Source organism: Mandrillus leucophaeus, unplaced genomic scaffold (genome assembly GCF_000951045.1).
Source record: "Mandrillus leucophaeus isolate KB7577 unplaced genomic scaffold, Mleu.le_1.0 Scaffold298, whole genome shotgun sequence".
Lineage (NCBI taxonomy): Eukaryota > Metazoa > Chordata > Mammalia > Primates > Cercopithecidae > Mandrillus > Mandrillus leucophaeus.
In genome coordinates, this window is record NW_012103120.1 from 2,792,303 (window position 1) to 2,805,399 (window position 13,097).

The 13,097-nt window shown below is 38.1% G+C and overlaps 1 protein-coding gene across 3 annotated transcripts in view; it reads right to left on the reverse strand.

The window, feature by feature from the left end:
* Nucleotides 1–3,284: 3,284 nt before the first annotated feature.
* Nucleotides 3,285–13,097, reverse strand: part of BCAP29 (B-cell receptor-associated protein 29) — a 41,493-nt gene continuing 31,680 nt past the window's right edge. The window contains exons 6-7 of one of the 3 annotated variants that reach the window (XM_011986371.1): nt 12,081–12,181; nt 3,285–3,901 (exon numbers count right to left, since the gene is read on the reverse strand). In XM_011986371.1, the coding sequence (XP_011841761.1) occupies nt 3,743–3,901; nt 12,081–12,181 (260 nt within the window). In that variant the 3' untranslated portion in view covers nt 3,285–3,742. Of the gene's footprint in view, nt 3,902–6,337; nt 7,174–12,080; nt 12,182–13,097 lie in introns of those variants that run through there. The other 2 variants (XM_011986372.1, XM_011986373.1) reach the window with 2 other exon arrangements.

Here is a 13,097-nt window from a genome sequence, read left to right on the forward strand (position 1 = left end):
GAGACTCCATCTCAAAAAAAAAAAAAAAAAGTTGCAGTTAAGGTTCAAGTGACTAACAAAACACCCCAAACCCAGGCCCTTTTATAATATCAAATCTGCCAATGGGATTTGAAGTGAAATACATCCGTGTCTGGATGCATTTTAAGAATGTTTGTCAAAATTGTGTCTGATCCTATCACAATCTTAAGACAACAGGACACACTCTAAAGACAGGGAATGGCAAGAGTCATCTGAAAAGAATTTGACACACTAGAATTGAACTGAATTCAATTCAGATAAGCAAACATTAGTTGCATACCTGAGCAAATGGGGCTCTGTGCTTTCTCTGAGGTGGGAGAAGAGGGGTGGCAGGGGAATGACTGATTACAGTTGTTAAAATAGGTATCCTCAGGCCAGGCGCGGTGGCTCACGCCTGTAATCCCAGTACTTTGGGAGGGTGAGGCGGGTGGGTCGCCTGAGGTCAGGAGTTTGAGACCAGCCTAGCCAACATAGTAAAACTCGGTGTCTACTAAAAATACAAAAATTAGCCAGGCGTGGTGGTGGGTGCCTGTAATCCCAGCTACTTGGGAGGCTGAGGCAGAAGAATTGCTTGAACCCGGGAGATGGAGATTGCAGTGAGCCGAGATTGTGCCATTGTACTCTAGCCTGGGCAACAAGAGCAAAACTCTGTCTCAAGGAAAAAAAAAAAAAAAAGGCAACCTTAACTATCCACCAGTTTCAACACTGTGCATTTTCATTCCAAAGAACTAGGTGGTCCATCTTTTGTTTCCCAATGTTTTTAATGATGTAAAATGCACTTACAAGTGGTTAATATGGTTAATACTATAATATGTAGTTAATACCACCTAACTATACACTTAAAAGTGGTTAATACAAGTAGTTAATACAAAAGAGGTTATGCTAACCAATCACTTTTAAATGTATAGTTCGGTGGTATTAACTACATTCATATCGTTGTGTAACCATCACCACCATCCATCTCCAGTACACTTTTTACTTTTAATACATTTTAAAATTCCATCAGATTTTTGTTTTTAGATGAGGAAATTTATGACGGGGCATCAGTCTTTGTATAATGTTCAGAATAGCTTACCATGAGAAACTGTTAAAAGTTCTTCACGTGTATCAACTCGTTTAATCCTGTCAGCAAGACTTTGAGGTAGAGTCTAAATCACCTTAAAGATGAAAAAACTGAGATGCAGAATGGGTAGTAAATAAAGCAGATGAGATTTTAACACAGGTAATCTATGTATGTAACCACTCTGTTCTATTGATTCCAGAGCATTTTCTGCCAATAAAGATTCTCATGAAATGTCACCAACAGGGGATAAGGTAAATATCTTGTCATAGGATGATGGGTCTCATCCACCTTTTCTGCTCTCTCATACTGGATGGTTATGGCAGCCTCATTACTAAAACTGGTTGCCTGGGGCAGGAATTCTCACTGGTGGTAGTGGTAAACAGGGCATATGAATCCCTGCACTTTGAACAAACCCACCCCCATAGGTGATGTGTATGTGACCCATGAGAAGTTGGTTGTAGAATTCTGTTGCAGAAGGATATTTATTGATGTAGGGGGACAGAAAGCAGGTCACAAAAAAGTATGCATAAAAACAGGTGTGATCTTATTTTTGTAAATATTTGTGTGTGTATATATATGAAAATTAGACAAACAGCTATTTTTTTCTTTCATTTCTACATTTACTATGTATTAATTTTTTTTCAAGGGGAAAAAAATCAACAAACTTAAAGAAAGTTTCAGCAAGTAAACCTCTATGGAGGGTTATTCCAGGAAGCCCTTGGCTGAGAAGTGGTGCTCTAGGAGTCTTTGGTGCTCCAGGAAATTGATAGCCCTTGGGAAAGACCGAAATTCTTTACCATGGGTGGTGCTTCAGGGAGAACGACGATTTCTGAAGGAAAGACTTCAGAGAAGCCTGGCTAACCAGGAAGACACCTGGTTTAGGGGGCAAAGCCAACACTTCAAACACATTTTTTGCTCAAATTTAGGAAAAGAGCTGATCACCAAGAAGTTGGAAACTTTTTCCTAACTTGTTTACACATCAAGCTGTTATGTGCTATCTTTGTATATATAATGTGCCTGAATGTCCTTGAGGACATTGTTGTTGTGGTAGTGTACACCATACTAAAGACAAAGAGGGAGGAGAGATTTGTAAACTTTTATGATGTGAAATGCAGTTATTGTGAAGGTGCAATGCGTGATGCTGATTAATAATGGTTAAGTCAAATATAAAAAGTTGAGCATGCAGACAGTAGAGGATATAATTTTTAATTAAGATCCCAACATAAAAGGCAAAGATACAAAGGTTTTGTGCTGCATAGGACAAACATTTATGGCTTTTTATTTATGTCTAGGACATTGAGACAATGCATTGCAGTTATCTGGTGTTATTCACAGCAATTCAGGACAGGTGTGGTGCTTATGGCGTCAGGGACACAGCCTCCTTCTTGTTGCTCCACTTTGCATGGCCTCAACTTCATGATCTAAGATAGCAGCATCTATGTTTCAAGCAGCAGGTCAGAGGAAGAGAAAAAGAAACTGGCCCCACATGACAGTCCTACCTATTTCCACTTACATATAAAGAGATGGAAAATGTTGTCTTTCTGTTTGGCAGCTGTTTATAAAACAACAAAAGCTGGAGCGTGTACTAACACATATGAATGAAAGAATGGATATTGGGGGACAACCAGTACCCTCTGCCATAAGCATCTATTGCAGGATGTCTCCACCTTGGCAACACTGACATTCTGGGTGAGATCATTCTTTGTTCCAGTCCGGTGCATTGTGGAATGCTTTAACAGCATCCCTGGCTTCTATCCACTAGGTTACGACAACCAGAAATGTCTCTAGGTATTGCTAAATGTTCCCCTCAGGATGACCTCTCCACTTCCTGTTGAGAACCACTGATTTACTGTCTGCAGAAACTGTGTTAATCACTGAAGAGACAAACCATAAATGAGATCATTTCACATGGCAATAAGTGCCATGATGAAAATAAAACAGGATAAGAAGGCAGACAGGCCTGGGATGCAACATTTACTACATGCAAACGTCCTGACAGGGAAAGAATTTGGCTTGTTGCAAGAAGAATCAGAATGCAGACATGTCAGGATCTGTATCCTAGGGAAAGAACAACAACAAACAGAATACAGGTGTGACTGGCAGAGCAGGTGGACTGAGTTGAGGCTGGAGAGTAGATGGGAGCCTGGTGAGGTCTTGGTGTTTGATCTTGGTGGTTTGATCTTTACTGCAGTGGGAAAGAATTGGAAGACAAGCAGGGAATGACACGATCAGTGTTTTTTTTTTGTTTTTCTTTTAAACCAGGTGGCTGCTGAGGGCATGTATATGAGAGAAGCATTAGAGAAGATACAGGGAGATGAGGAGGTTGTCATAGTCCATGTGAGAGATGATGATGGCTTGCAATTAGGCAGCGGCAATGGCAATGGCAATGGAGAAATACTATTGAAGGAGAAAAGTAACTAAGATAGGAGATGGTTAAGGCTATCTTTGACTTATCCAAATGACTAATGGGGAAGACGGAGTGGTGTTAAAGGGTAATTGTTTTCCACACCCCTTGAAATTCAGTTCAGGCCTTACAGATCTGTCCTGTATGCTCCTGTATTAATTTACTATGGCAGCAGTAACAAACAATCACAAACTTGACGGCTTGAAACAATAAATTTATTCCCGTAGTTCTGGAGGCCAGGAAGTCCCATATCAGTTTTATGGGTATCTAGAGACTCTGGGGAAGAATCTGTTCCATGCCTCCTCTGGCTTCTGGTGACTGTCAGCATTCCTTCGTTGCAGCTCCATCATTCCAATCTCTGCCTCTGTGGTCACTGTGCTTTCTCCTCTGCTATGTGGTAATATCTCCCTTTGCTTCTATCTAAGCATAGAAGTAGCTGCATTTAGGGCACACCCAGATTATCCAGGATAATCTCTTCATCTCAAGACTTTAACTTAATCACACCTTTTGCTATAGAAGAGAACATTTCCAGGTTCCAGGGATTGGTATAGGGATATCTTTTGGGAGGTCATAATTAAGCCTACCACAGTTCCTAAAGTGTTTGAAATCATTTCTGGTGCAACTAATAAGGTCATGTTTGTGTAGCGATCCAAGTGGAAAGAAACACTGTGAAAGTAATTTTAAATATGCCATTCAGTAATGTTAAAAAAAGGAAAAGAATTTTATAAGTGGATTTTCAAGATTACTAAGAAAGGGATGAAAAAACACAGGAGGGTTCCATGGACTTTAGACAGATCATCCTAGACATTAAAGTCAATGCTTAAAAGCATGGTTATAGTCACACATTGTATAGTGGGCACTCAAATGCACAATGGTCTGTCATGTTAGTAGGGCTGGGCATTAAGATAGGAGGGACAGCGAGAGGGCAGTGGACACTGGAATGGGAATGCAGAACTGAACCAGCCCACAGAGGTAGGGCAAGACAACAGGTTCAGGTACATCTAAGTAGCTGTGGCTAGCAGGTCCAATGATGAAGCAGGAGTGACATGCAGGAAAGCAGAGATCATGAATAACTCCAAGAATGGGTAATATTTAGAGATCCAGGCAGGCTGCTGGCATCAGGCTAATATCTCAGAAAGTGGTTAAACTTTAGGCTCTTGATTGGGGTTCCAGGTCAGGACTCTGTCACTGAAAGGGAATCCTAGTTCTCAGCATACTAGGGTAAATAGCCAAGAGAGGAACTTAGACCCTAAAGAACAAGGCATGAATCTAATTAGCAGCACTGGGGTCCAAGATAGAGCTGGACAAACAACAAGGATAACTCATCCCAAGTTCTGGAGTGCTTATCCAGAACTTGCTAAGTGCTACTTCCTAAAGACCAGTACCTCCAGGCAGATTTGCAAGTAGGAGGAAAGTCTAATAATACTTTATGTAATTCTGGTGGAAAAAGGCAAGAATAACATTCCTGTGTTTGAATTTATAATATAGCCTAAGACATACAACATAAATAAGTCATTATTGACAATGGGAAGGAAAGTAATTTAACATGCAACATAATTAAATCCATGAAATAAATATTTACTTATATAATACAATTTTCTAAACACCACCATTATTAAGGAGAGTACTAGGAAAAACTAACAAACATAGCATGTGAAACAGTTGGGTACGGTGGTAAAGGGCACAGGCTCTGGAGCCACAACTGACTAATACATTGCAATATTTTGTTTAGCAAATTATAGCTGGTCTGCGTATAAACAGAAGAGCGATATCTGGGGGATCAAGATACCTAAATTCTAGACTTACATCCTGGCCCTGAATCTAACTATCAATGTTGCCTTGGAAAAACTGCTCAAACTTTTGAGGTCTAAAGTTTCAGACCTGTAAACTTGAGAGGGTTAAGGTCCTAGGTCCCTTAAATGTAAACTTTAAAATGCTTTTTTGGAATGTTTCAAATCTTCAAGCTTTTCAAAGTGCACCCAGACTTTCTCCTTACTATACAGTCTGAACAACTTTGAGAATCACTGTATTATCTTTGTTTATATAGTAATCCTGATCTAAATTTTATTATTCCCATTTCGGAGACAAGGAAATAGAGGCCTAGGCTAGCATGGCTAAATAAGCGATAAAGCTGGGATTAGATTTTAACTCTGCCCATTTTAAAACTGTGCATTTTCTACTTTTCTGTATGTTATTCTGATATTAGACTTAATTTTCACATAGTAGGCTAGGATTCCAAGTACTCAATATCTATATATTTACCCAGATAGCTCTTACTTTGATATTTCTAAGTCTATACTTTGAGCTAACATTTGTTCAGTTCTCTCCTATTTCAGCACTCCCTTTTCTTGTTATTTATGGTGTTGTCAGCCCATATGGTCTAACTCCCATTTCTTACTCCTGTTGAATGTCTCCTACATGTCTGTTTTTTAGCAGTAACTCCTGACTTTTATCTGAAATAAAATTTTTATGTACTTGCTCATTTCATCCACTTTATGATGAAAAAAATTAGCTAGGTGTGAAGTTGGTACTAAAATTATAATAAACAGAGGACGAAACAAAGACAAGAGAAATAAAAACTCCAGTAATTATTTTCCTTTTTTTAAATATTTAGGTTTTTATGAGACAAGGAAGATGATTTCATGTCTAAACACTGGAACAACTGAAATCATATTAATATTATAATCACTGCCATCTTCTAAAGGAAATTCTAAATGAATATTTGCATGGAAAAATAGCATTTAATATTTAACTTTCAGAATATAGAAACATTGTTGAAAGACTGTGTGATACCAGTGTATGTATTTTTGAGGTAATATTTATATAGCTAGTTACTCTCACAACCAAGGGAAACAAATACTGCTTTCTGGATATGTTCTATGTTAACTTGTCAAGAATTCTACACTGTTGTAAAATAAATGCAGTTCAGTGGTATAGCAGTTATACAAATATGTGTAAACTCTATTACTAGATTAACTTGAAACAGTAGAGTGGTTACTAATTATGTGTTATTAACAAAAATATCAACAAAAAACAGACCAAAATGTGCAGCGGCATAATAACAAAAATATAATTATCAATATAGCTATCTTATTAGAGTAAACCATAGTATCATCAGGCTTAAAAAAAACTAAGGTCATTGTTTTTTCTGACTCTTCTTTATAAATACGGTGGATAACTCTGATCAGTTATCCTTATTTACATTCCCTGTGTACAAATTTGCTGATATTGAACACTATTTTCAAACACATCATCATCTGATTAAATAGGTGATCATTACTGAAAACTCATCAAAGCTTTCAAGGCTATTAATGGTTTCATGCAACTTAAAACTTCTAATTTTGGAAGTAACCGGCCAAGGAATTTTTTCCTTTTATTGGTAAACAGCCACCATATATCAGTGACATTATCAATATGTAAATACAGTATTTAACATGCTTGTATTTTTCTTAAGAGCTGGAATACAGACTTCACAATATTTCTGAAACATCATCAACTATTTTGATAATGCCATTACAATATAACCTATGTGTGACATTAAAAAAAATTATGAACTGGTCATAGTGCATTTTTCTGAACTTAAATTTCCTAGAGGCTAACATAACAAAATTATCATTTTGACACAGTATATTGCAAGCGTCTTTTATAAAGTTCACAGTCTTTTCTTGTTGCCTCTTTCTAAACGATCCTGTAAGGAAAAAAATATGATTTATGTAGTACAGCAAAGAGAAACAATTCATAGACATGACAAGGACTTTTAAAAAACATTCTCTCTTCTATGTATACTTATGAGAATAATTAAATGTGAAAAAAAGGATTGAGAAAGTCTAAAATTTTAAAAACTATAAAATTTGTGGTTTTTGCTTAGGAAAAAGAACGCTCTTGGTAAGTTCATTTTTCCCCTTGCCTTAATCTATTTTGCTTTTGTTTCACAGGTTACACCAGGAAAACATGATTTCTAAAATTCCCCTACTGTTAACCCAATTAAGCTTTTTGGCAAACGAAAAGAAGGAAGGGACAAAAATCCCAGCTAGGGCGGCTTTGATTTTGTCCTTCAGATATTTGCCAACAGAACTGACTTCTCAAATTATACTCGGCTGATCATGTTATAAAGATGACTATAATACATCATTTAAAACTGAAGGAAAATGGAATAGAAATTAATCTTAAGAGATCACTTGTGCTAAGAAAGTAAATGTCTACGTCAAGAAAAAGATCTCATAAAATGGAGTTGCAGAGTGTTATTGCTTGTATAAAGAAGTTTGTCAAGTTCTTGTTCGGGCTGAACATTAATGCTTACATAGCAACTTTAGTAACATTAACTTTTGCAATCAAATAAGACGACAACAGTACAGGAGGTAAACATACTACTTTCACAGGTTTACAGGTGTGGCCCCTTTTGATAAAAATCAAAGCTTTAATGAAGCTATTATGGACAAGTCCCTTAAGTGATGGCTGATTTTCCAAAATGAAATTGAAAAACTGGCAGGTGCTGATGCTTTTGTGCAGCCAAAAATCTCTAGTTAGTTCTGTTTTTCTTTTTTTAGAAGAGAGGCAGGGCAAATAAGGAAAGGTAAAGACTTCATGTTTTGAAGGGACGGTTTTCTAATATTTATTTAGTGCCTATAACAGGGAGGAGATCAGATGGGGAAATCCAAAAGGATGTAAAATATGCAAATTGGGATCTGTTTACAGTAAAGAAATCAGCATTTCCCTCTTTAACCTTTGTTTCCTTAAGATTTTAATAATCCTTTGTTTTATGATTGTTCCACTGAAAGTATGTCAACTATGTAAAATTCAGAAAGTTAGTTCCAAAGAACCTTAGGATATAATTCAATATCTAAGATTAGTTTGACAACAGAAGTAAAATTCATGAGGACAATTTGATAGAGCTTTTTACCATAGAGGGTCTATAACTATCTTTTGTTTCTCAAGCAGGGCTCAGATGGTGAACACTGACACTCAAGAGTTAAAGAAAAGGGTTCTCGGCTGGGCATGGGGGCTTGCGCCCATCATCCCAGCACTTTGGAAGGCCCGGGTGGGCAGATTGCTTGAGGTCAGGAGTTCGAGACCAGTCTGGCCAACATGGCGAAACCCTGTCTCTACTAAAAATACCAAACTTAGCTGCACGTGGTGGCATGCGCTTGTAGTACCAGTGACTCAGAAGGTTGAGGCACAAGAATCGCTTGAATTGGTGAGGTGGGGGTTGCAGTGAACTGAGATTGTGCCACTGAACTCCAGCCTGGGTGACAGAGTGAAACACTGTCTCAAAAAACAAAACGAAACAAAACAAAACAAACCAACAAAAAAAAAAAACAGAACAAAACAAATAAACAGGGCACTCGATGATATCTAAATCTGAGAAACTTATACAGGGTCTCATATTGGACAATGGTCGGGGGTGGGTAGGTGAAGGAAAAAAAATGTAACCAATTAGGACATAATAAATAGCATTCTTGATTAGAAATATATAAAGTGCCTTCTTATACAGGATCTGCTTTAATTTTCATAAGGTATTATAACCTTTATTTAAGTATTAAAGTACCTGAGGAGCACAGATGTCAAATGAATCATCTGTGGGTTACAGAAGTGGTATACTATGGAGCTGAGATTTTGTTTTCCTTCAAACAGAGATATTATGGGAAATTGGTTTTATAGGTGATGAAAAAGTATACACATCAAACAGGGTGGTAAGGCACCTCTGGGATTATCAATAGTATAAAAGCCACCACCACTTCTTGGGCTGGAGGGATGAGGGCTATGAAGCCCAGGTGTGAAGGCCAGTAAGTAGAAGCTGCCCAGTGGGACCTGAGCCCATGGAGGGAAGGAACTGGAGCCAAAAAGGAGAAGGCCCCTACAGCGGAGAAGAAATCCCTGGCTTTCCCCTTCCTCCTGCCTTCAGTCTTCTAGTGCCTGCTACTGGCTAAACCTGCCCAGACTGAGTCAGACAGCAAGGAAGCTTTGGAAACAGACCTCCCAGAGATACAGAGTAAAGCAGTGGTGAGAGGAGAATGGATCTAAGAACACAATCCAATGACCAGCAAAGGCCAAAGAACATAGTGGTTAATGACGGAGGTTCTGGAGAAAGATTCTCTGACTTTGAATGCTATCACTTTCTAGTAACTTTGGGTAAATTATGTAACATCTCTGGGTCTCAGTTTCCTCATTCACAAAATAGGAATATTAAAATAGTTTCAATTACTGAGCTGTCACGGAGAGTAAACAAAACAACATATATGAAGCCCTTAGCCAAGTGCTTAGTCCAGAGTAAACTCTCAACAAATGTCATCTATTAAATATTTCAAAAACTGGATACAAGCAGAAATTAGATCAAGTCCTAAATGTGCTATCAAACAAGGCCCTACTGTTGGCATGGTGTCTGGCATAATCTGGGACCAGGTCTTTTCCACAGAAACAGGTATAACAACTATTTTCTTGGGAAGGAATCACTTTTTTTTGAGATGGAGTCTCGCTCTGTCACCCAGGCTGGAGTGCAGTGGTGCGATCTCGGCTTACTACAACCTCCACCTCCCAGGTTCAAGTGATTCTCCTGTCTCAGCCTCCTGAGTAGCTGGGATTACAGGCACTTGCCACCACGCCTGGCTAATTTTTCGTATTTTTAGTAGAGACAGGGTTTTAGTGTGTTAGCCTGGATGGTTTTGATCTGACCTCGTGATCTGCCTCGGCCTTCCAAAGTGCTGGGATTAAAGAAAGATATGAGCCACCATGCCCAGTCAGGAATCACTCTTAAAAGCTTTCTACATCCTTTACCAAGAATGCAGCAGCTCCAGGCTGACTGTGGCTTTTTTGTGGGGAGGAAATGGGTTGAGGAAATCTCACTGTTACATATATTCTTCAGAATTAAGAGAACCAATGGCTGTTATCACAATGGAGACATTCAACAATGGATACTGGCCATAAGAAATTGAGGGCATACTTCTGGTTTTCCTTTCTCCATTCAAGGATCTAAGTATGTCTGACATCGCAGCAAAGACCACTAATGTCGATACTTAACCTGGTCGAGTAAACCTTCATCTCACAAATAGGGGGAAAATGTTGTATTTCTAGGCAAGAGATCTCTGAAGTGACTTCTTTACTTTCCAATGTGGATCTTGAAAGATACCATGGAATAATTATCATGCCCTGAATAGGTCAGCTATTTTAGGATCTCTATTTTCTCGCTGGGGAAGGGGTGGTCTTGCTGACAATCTACCTATCTGCTCCGGGCCATGTGAACTGAGCCCTTAGTGTTCCTGGGATTGGAGCATACAGGGTATTCACCCTTCTCTGGCTACTTTGTCTTCTGCTATTGTCAAAGTAGGCTAGTTAAAACAAAGATGCAAACCAAGCGGAACTATCAGATTACAAACATGTGCTTTAGATTACTTCATGACTGGCTCTAAACCAAGGCCAAAGTGGTTGGTTGAGAATAAGTCATTCTTTCAGCAAAATTCCTACAGATGAAGTAATACAGATGATGATGATAATAGCTATCATTTCTTGAGTGTTTACTGTCAGGAAGGCATAGTGCTAAAAAACCTACACATTTTATTTAGTTCTCTTAACAATCCAGTGAGCCAGGCATCATTATTGTTCCAATTTTATAGATGAAAGAAGTGAGCCCCAAAGGGATGCTATAACCTGCCTAAGATAAAAAACCTAGCATGCGGCCAGGTATAGGTAGGTATTCCAGGTATGTCTGACTCCAAAGTCCATGAGTATAGTGCCTGCTTGCCTTGTGCCAGGAACAGTGCTGAGCCTTGGAGATACCATGACCATTAAGATGCAGGGAAATGTGTACAGTGAAATAAAAAGCTACCATTTGTAAAAAGTCCTGACTGAAAGCCACAAAAGCTGCCAAATTTTGAAGACAAGCCCAACCAGTCTGTCTTGGGAGAAACTGGGAAGCAAGGCCAGGGCTGCCTCTGGAATGGTCTCTTTCCCAATTGATCAAAGTGTGGCTGGGAAATCAACTCAGGTTACCGGCTGGTAGCAGAAGGGAGGGAGGAAAGACAAGCCTAACAGGGATGAACGTTTCTTTTCTTGGATTAGACAGAAAGAGAAATAAAACCTATGGCCCAGATCTGACTTTGTGGCTTTAACACTGAAACATTTTTTTCCCCATTTCCATCTTTCAAATCAACATTTGGAGGTAAATAATAAATTTGAATGCTAAAGTGTTTGGCCTGATATGTCTAAAACACTGAGACAAGAGTAGTGTGATGTGGAACTTGAAATTCTGGCCTCATTTTGGCATGAATATGGCAAACATCCCAAACAGCAAAACTCATCTTTTCTAGAACCCGTCTGTTTTCCAGTGCTGCCATTTTTGTGGCTTAATTCTTTTGCTTAAAAGTTCACCAAAACTGGAATGCTGTAAATATGCACGTCAGCAATTCCTTATAATTATCTTGTATTTTCCTGCAATGTACTAATCTTTACCCTCTAGGTAAAAATCTGGCTTATTTAAATCATTTAACAAAGCCAGGATTAAGTACATCATCTTGATTAGTTAGGGACAAATAACCCAAATAATTTACTTAGGTAATTACTATTTCAAAACATTTAGGCGCATAAAGTGCATGTCACACCCACCTGAAGTTCAGAGTGTTCTTTCAGGAGTTGATCATATTCTTTCGAAAGTCTCTCTGACTGCATCTTCATTTCCATCACATCATTTTGTGCCTTAGAAAGAGCTAGAAAACATCGAATAGAGTTTTATTTTTATTTCAAAATAATTTCAAATTTATAGAAAAGTTACAAGACTTAAATAGAGAACTCCTGTATAGTCTTTACTCAAATCCACTGTTAACATTGTGCTACAATTGTTATCATATTCTCTCTTCACACACACTATTATTTTCTTGACTCATTTGAGAATAAGGTGCAGGTATCATGCCCCTCTACTCTTTAACACATTTCTGGGAATGTACTTCCCAGAAACAAAATATTATCTAACATAACCATAGTATAGTCACCAAACTTAGGAAACTTAATATGAATACAATACTATAAATCTAATTTACCATCCATATGCCAATTTTTGGAACTGTACCAATCATGTCTTTTTAGCATTTTTTCCACTGCCAGTCCAGGATACAGTGCTAGATCACATATTGCATTTAGTTATCATGTCTCTTTAATTTCTTTTAATCTGGACTAATTCCCCACCATTATCACAGCCCTCTTCTCCCCATCTTTCATGACATTGACATTTTAAAGAACACAGGCCACTTTCAGATAGAATGTTCTTCACTTTGTTTTTGTCTGATGTTTCCTCATGATTAAAGTCAGGTCATACATCCACTTACATATGAATATAAGTGATATTAAATGCTTCTCAGGGCATCCAGAGGCCCATCACATCCAAAGTTTCTCTGTCCCTCACTGGTTTTTTCATTTTATACTTACAGTTTTAACCTCTGTAACTAAAGAAGCAATATATAGGAAGACAATTTAGTCTATGCAAGCATCCTGCTCCTCAAGATAATGGCACACAAGAATTACTACACATTGACCTTTGCCTACCAAGGAGCTACAAGTCATATGTCAGCAGATTCACATCCTTAGAAGTAAAATAAATGAATAAATAAATAAATAAATAAAAATATA